This window comes from Arachis duranensis, chromosome 4, assembly GCF_000817695.3.
Source record: "Arachis duranensis cultivar V14167 chromosome 4, aradu.V14167.gnm2.J7QH, whole genome shotgun sequence".
NCBI classification, from domain to species: Eukaryota; Viridiplantae; Streptophyta; class Magnoliopsida; order Fabales; family Fabaceae; genus Arachis; species Arachis duranensis.
In genome coordinates, this window is record NC_029775.3 from 51,837,909 (window position 1) to 51,845,130 (window position 7,222).

At 28.9% G+C, this 7,222-nt stretch overlaps 1 protein-coding gene across 1 annotated transcript; it reads right to left on the reverse strand.

The window, feature by feature from the left end:
* Positions 1–1,386: 1,386 nt before the first annotated feature.
* Positions 1,387–3,316, reverse strand: LOC107484230 (transcription factor MYB8). Its single transcript, XM_016104848.3, has 3 exons — positions 3,156–3,316; positions 2,305–2,434; positions 1,387–2,170 (listed from the first exon to the last, which is right to left on the reverse strand). The coding sequence occupies exons 1-3, from the start codon at positions 3,286–3,288 to the stop codon at positions 1,678–1,680; spliced, it is 756 nt and encodes a 251-aa protein (XP_015960334.1). The 5' UTR covers positions 3,289–3,316; the 3' UTR covers positions 1,387–1,677.
* Positions 3,317–7,222: the final 3,906 nt, after the last annotated feature.

Genomic DNA, 7,222 nt, shown 5'->3' on the forward strand with positions numbered 1-7,222 from the left:
GGTTATGAACTTCACAAAATGATATTTTTAATCAAATAAAATAAAAAATTGAAGCACGTTTCAGTTCTGTTAATAAATAATGACATGTTTATGAGTGTAAATAAAAGAAAAAAATTAGACCATTTATCATATTTCTTGACAAAAAAAATAATCGATCGTTTTCTCTCGTCGTCGGAAATGAAGTCGCTACCAATGTCCAAAATTTAAAAAATAATAGTATCTAAAAATACTTACATTGCATTAATATTTTCATTATCTACTTATACTTTTCTTTTTTGTAATTAATAATTTTAAATTTCACTTTACTAATATTAAAATTTAATTAATAACAGTAACTTTAGATTTTAAAATTTTTATTGAAGAATAAAATAATTATTTTAATTAAAAATAAAAGATATAAATAATTATTTATTAACGTGAGAAAAAAATTAATGCAATGTAAGTATTTTTAGATACTATCATTTTTTAAATTTTGGGTATTGGTAGCAATTTCATTTCCGACGACGAGAAAAAACGATAGATCATTTTTTTTTGTCAAAAAATATGATAAATGGTCTAATTTTTTTCTTTTATTTACACTCATAAACATGTCATTATTTATTAATAAAACTAAAACGTGTTTCAATTTTTCATTTTATTTGGTTAAAAATATCATTTTGTAAAATCCATAACCACTATAGGCACCAAAACTTGTGACCACCATAAACTATACCATATATGTATATGTCTAGCATTAGTACTGTAAAATTTTGTCCATATTTTTCTGGCGGTATACCTTTGATGCTCATTAGTCAACTTCACTTCTTTCGTACCAAAAAATTGTCCAAATTGGATTATATTGCATATTGCATATTCTCTAATAGAAATTAAAAAGCATATGTAACTAATTTTAAATTAGTCGTTGTTGTTAGCCAAATTTTTTTATTAGTATATTTTTGAGGATTTAAAATTTATAATTAGATATTAGGATTAAGGATTTATAATTTAAATTTAAAATTTAAAATAAATAAAAGAATATTTTAAAAAATTAGTTCACGTTGATTAAAAAAATTTGTCTCCTAAGATTATTGTGTATTATCTATTCACTAACACATCCAAAACCAACTTATGTATATACATCAATCTTATTATTTTTGCATTACAAAAATATAAAAAATATTAACACGGTCATGATATTATTTTATTTTATTAGTTTTCTTTAGTAAAATAACAGAAATTAAACTTTAAATTTTTTTATCGTAAAAGTTTTGATATCATATTAAGATATTATTTTTTTTAAAAAATTTAAATTAATAAAAAAAATACATGAATAATTATATTTTTAAAAAAAATAAGAACCCTGTAAATCAATAATGGATTAAAAAATCTATCATTTTGCCGCTAAGAATGGAATCTTTTTATGAATGAGTTTAGGAAATATATAGATCATTCTCATTTTCACAGTCATCATGACATGATGATTCTATTGCAAGCTAAGCTAGTTAGGTTCTAGCACAATAATCATGTCACCATGAACCAATAAAAGTACGTTGCATGTTGATCTGAATTATCATATCCTCATCAAGATATGTCTCTACATGCATATATATTTGCTGATCTGATTTTGAATTGCTTCCATTCCCTTAGCTTGCTTGCGTGATGATCTTGCTCATCCGTTTCTATATACATTGATGATGGTTACTGAAATAGAAGAAGAGTTGGAGGGGAATTACCAGCCATCATCAAGTTCCGTTCCCGCCCTGAAGAATTTGATTCATGATGAATTGTTGGTTTGAGATCGCTGTTTTCAGCTGATGATGATGAAGGAATGCTGATAGTGAGATCAAGGTTTAAATCCGGCAATAATAAGCCTTTATTGTTATTATTATTATTATTAGACTCATCCTCTTCTGATGAGCCTACTTGATGATAACCATAGTTGTCAATGTTATTGGATTTATTGGTTGTTGCCTCATCATTATTCTTGTTTTTTTTCTTCAATAAGCCAGAAGATGATGATTTTGAACAATCGGAAATGGGTGGAGTAGGGATTAGATTTTTTTGGGTTATTAAACGGTGGTTATTTGGATCAATGCCTTTGCTAATTAGCTTTCTTCTTATGTAAGAGTTCCAATAGTTCTTCACTTCATTGTCCGTCCGTCCCGGCAATCTTCCCGCTATTAGTGACCACCTATAATTAAAAAACAATTTATGTTGTTTTGTATTATTAACGGTACAAAAAAGGTTTTTACCCATATCCAATCATATATACAGAAATTTAAGAAGAAATAGGACCGAATTTATATTATACTTATAGATTCGCACCGGTTGCCTAGAAGTGCATGAAGCTTGATGATGAGATCTTCTTCATCTTCAGCAAAGTTGCCTCTTTTAAGGTCTGGGCGCAAATAGTTTATCCATCTTAGCCTACAGCTTTTGCCACACCTTAATAGACCTAATCAACAACAATTTCTTAATTCTTAATGTTTAATGTGTTACATTAAATCAGATATATAGGTAGAACTACTTTATATGCATCAAAACGAACCCCTAATTATATTATTCCAACCTACAAATAGTTCTTTTATTTTTCCATGTATGGGAGTTTCTATGATACCCACGTTTGCAAGCTTCTAATTAAAAAACATTCTAGTAAATCCATTAGTATAACGAAACATCAATGGACAAAACCCATAATCATACTTTTTTGTCTTTTTTAATGTGTACCATGTTATTATATATTCTTAAAGAGGAAGTATAGAAAAATCGGTTTACATTAGTTAATTTTAGAATTTATAATTTAATATTTAAAATTACAAATTCATAATTTAGGATTTAAAATTTAAGATAAATAAAATTATTTTAAAAATTAACTAATGATGTATGAAAAAGTTAATTCTCTCCTAGTAATAGCATTACTCATTTTTAAATCAGTATTTTATTTAGATTGATTAATCTAATTCAAATTATATACAAAATTGCAATTACAAAAATAAAAGAGCATCAAAGTATATAAAATTAATATGCCTTATTGACTCTATATATGAATTATATTTTATTTATTTCATAATATCTTTTACTTAAAAATTTCACATATTGATGATTTAGTACATTTACATACAATGTATCAAAATTTTAGAAATGAAAAATATTTTATAACAAATCGTTGTATATACCTGCAGCTTGAGGGAGGGTACGCCAGCAAATATCGCCATGTTTGTTGATATAGTCAATGAGTTTTTGGTCTTCTTGTTTGGACCAAGCTCCTTTGTTCATGTCTTTGTTGGTTTCACAGCATGGCTTTCTCATTATTATTATGTTTTCTATCTAGCTACCTTCAATTCCTTCCTTTAAGGCCAATAACGCAATGCAGAGTAGGTAGGGTTTGGATAAATAATAATTGAAGACAAAAAGAAATAAAGAGAGTTGACTTGGACCGGTGGTTTAATTTGCTCCCATATGCATGCATGCGAGACTGCGTGGTTTGTGCGTGCGTCACTCACTCACTCACAACACACATTCAGAGAGAATGAAATAATAATGGCAGAGTTGTTTTGGAAGTTTGGATCATGCATATTTTTTTTATTTATTTATCCACTCAAATACCAGTGTAATGTTGGTACTTTAGAACATATATATTCTACATGGCAATCTCTTGGACACTTAGCTTTAGCTTTGTTGAGATCATATTAAACATACATATATATTTTTTATAATAAATAACAAAAACATTTAGAAAATTTTAATGTAATATCATAAATTAAGATAGATTGACACCAAAATAAAAAAAGAATTAAGATAGGTGAGTAGGTAGTAGTAATAATGGAATATGGATTTCTGCAAGTACAGTATTATATATTTCACTATGGCAATACTACGAACTTGATTTGTTCAAAAAATATATAAAAAATTATTTAAAATATAAGGTTTAGTTTTTTAAAAAATTGATGCAATTTAAAATAATTTTAAAAATGATTAAATATAAAAATATCTAAATCAATAGTTTCAGAATTCAGCTAGAAAATTAATTTTTCAGCTAATTTTTTAAATTTTAAATTTTAAATATTAAAATTTTTAAAAATAAAGGTAAAAAAATTATAATTTTATGACAAAAAGTTAGTTACTTAAAAGTTGTTTCTTAGAATTTAGAGATATATCTATTTATTTGTCTTCTATTATTAACTTAAATTTTTGAAAAAAATTATATCATGGCATGATATTGAAACTTCTATGAACTAAAGAGTTAGTGTTCGATTTTTGTTAACCTCAAAAAAAAAAAAAATTAGTATAAGGCTAATGAAAGAAAAAGAAAATTTATATAAAAATTATACAAACCCAAAAAAAATTATTGCATGCAGAGTGAATTAGAAATATAACCGTTTATGTATTTCTTTTTATTAATTTAAATCTTAAGTATTTAGAAGAAGCAGTATCATAGACACCTATATTTTTTTCATTATTATTTAATAATTTCTTTTGCCAAATTGAGAGGAAGACATTCGGTTGTTTTTAATGCGATGAGAAGTGAGGTTGGTTACTCTAAATTGGATCAAACTTACCCCTCAACATTTGAATCCGCATATAGAATAGAAAGGTTTCAAATGTGAGAACAGGCTTAAATAAAAGTAAAAATAAAAGTGACAAATGTAGAAGGGAGATTGAGAAGATTTTGTATATGGCATGGGTAGTTCGTGACTCATTAGTCCGTTGTTGACTGTTAGTTTTTAATTTCATATATTGTTCTTCTATGTGGAGAATATAAAAACCGGATCATTAGAATAAGGTGGATGCATGGCTTGGTAAGCAGGGTACTTCTCTTTCTTCTTTTGTATATAGGGTAGGATAGAAATTGACTTTTAAGGATTATTTCCATTTTCATCAATATAATAAAGTTTGGTGTTTATCTTTCGGTGCGATAATTAATTTTTACGTATCGATATAATAAAACAATAAATAAAAAAAATTGTCATATATAAATTATATTTTTTGATCATTATTTAATATTTATTTATTTTTAAAAACTATTAAATTAATATATATACTAAAATATCTTTATAAATAATTTTAAACAATTATATATATTCTTATGATTATTTTTATTAAAGACCAAATAACTCTTCTTATTGATATGATCAAAATATTGTTTTATAATTAAAAAAAATCAGATCTTAGTCTAATAATTTTAAAACAGAAAAACGAAAAGCAAAACCAAATTTCCAGAAACAAATTGTAAACTTGTTCATGTTCTCTTCTCATATCTTTCACATGTAAGAAGCATAAAACGCACCAAATCCTTCTTCACTCAATCACCCTTGTAACCATTATTACTCATCAATTGGAGCCTCTGCTTCACTATGTGGCGACGACACCAGAAGTGCCATGAGCAATGTGCTTATTAGAGTTTCCAAGGCCCATGGCATCGCGGTAGAGCGGAGGGACCCTCTGATTGGAGAACTGAACAGAGGTTAGGACGGATCCTGACTAACTTCATGGGAAAACTATGTGATTTGGTTTTGAATCCAAATTGGTATATGAAAAATGGGATTTTTTGAAGCTGGGGTTATTTAGGGTGGTGTAATTGGGTAGGGTTTGAATTTGACTTTTGCTTTGTTATTGGTTTGACATAAACGACGATTAAACTAGGATTAATTTCATTACTCTGAATGGTGCGTGGGTGATGCTGGATTTCCAATTTGTTTTCTGGAAATATAGTTTTATTTTATGATTATTAGATTAGAATTAAAAAATATTTAGTCAGAACAATAAAAAAATTATTTAATCTTTTAACAAAAAACAATCATATGAATATATATGTCTATTTATAAAAATATTTTAGTATTTATATTTTGATAGTGACCTTGTATTGAAATTTAAAAAATGTCATTTTATAGTGAAGCAAGGCACAGTATTAGGTCACATTGTATCTAGAGACGGAATTTTCGTCGATCCAATTAAGATTGATGTCATTTCGAGTTTACCTTATCCCTTCTCGGTGAGGGAGATCTGTTCCTTTTTTGGTCATGCAAGCTTTTACCGTCGGTTTTTCAAGGATTTTAGCAAAGTTGCTTTACCCCTCTCCCGTTTACTTCAAAAGGATGTGCACTTCCATTTCGATGAGGATTTCAAAAAAGCTTTCGACAAATTGAAGGAAGCGTTGACCACAACCCCTATTCTGCGAGGCCCAAATTGGAACCAACCTTTCGAGATCATTTGCGATGCCTTAAATTACGCCGTAGGTGCTGTGCTAGCACAGCACGATGGTAACGCTCCTTACACTATAGCATATGCTTCAAAAGTCTTAGATTCGGCCTAGTCGAATTACACCACTACCAAAAAAAGAGCTTTTAGGAATTGTTTTTGCACTATATAAGTTTCGACCTTATTTGCTAGGCTCTAAAGTGGTGGTGTATTCAGACCATGCCGCTTTGAAATATTTGTTGAAGAAGAAGGAGTCAAAACCTAGGCTAATTAGGTGGATATTGCTTTTGCAAGAATTTGACTTAGAGATCAAGGCTAGAAGTAGGTCCCAAAATCTGGTAGCAGACCATTTGAGTCGGCTTGAACATTTAAATGTGGACACTACTCCTATCAACGACTTATTTCCCTTAGATACCTTGCAAGCAATATCTCAAAGTGCTTTTTGGTTTGCCCCATTAGCTAATTACTTGGTCGCTCGTGTTTTTTCCCCACAATTTTTAAAGCATCAAAAGGATAAATTAGAGAGTGATGCTAAGTACTACCTTTGGGATAATCCACATCTGTGGAGGCTTGGGACAGACCAAGTAATTAGGAAGTGTGTACCAGAATCCGAGTTTAAGTTTATCCTTCAATTTTGCCATTCTTCTGAATGTGGGGGCCATTTTGGCCCGCAGTGAACGACAAAGAAGGTGCTAGACTATGGATTCTGGTGGCCCACTTTATTTAGGGATGCCAACCAATTTTGCAAATCTTGTCAACAATGCTAGAAATTTGAAAATACCTCACAAAGAGATGAAATATCCCAACAACCGATGATTTTCTGTGAAATTTTTTATGTTTGGGACATATATTTCATGGAGCCATTTCCAAATTCAAATGGGTTTTTCTATATTTTGCTAGCCGTGGATTATGTCTCAAAATGGGTGGAAGCAATTTCTACCAGTTGTGATGACACTAATACCATTGCTTCATTTTTAAGAAACAATATCTTTTGTAGATTTGGGTTGCCACGAGCAATCGTGAGCGACCAAGGAACCCATTTTTG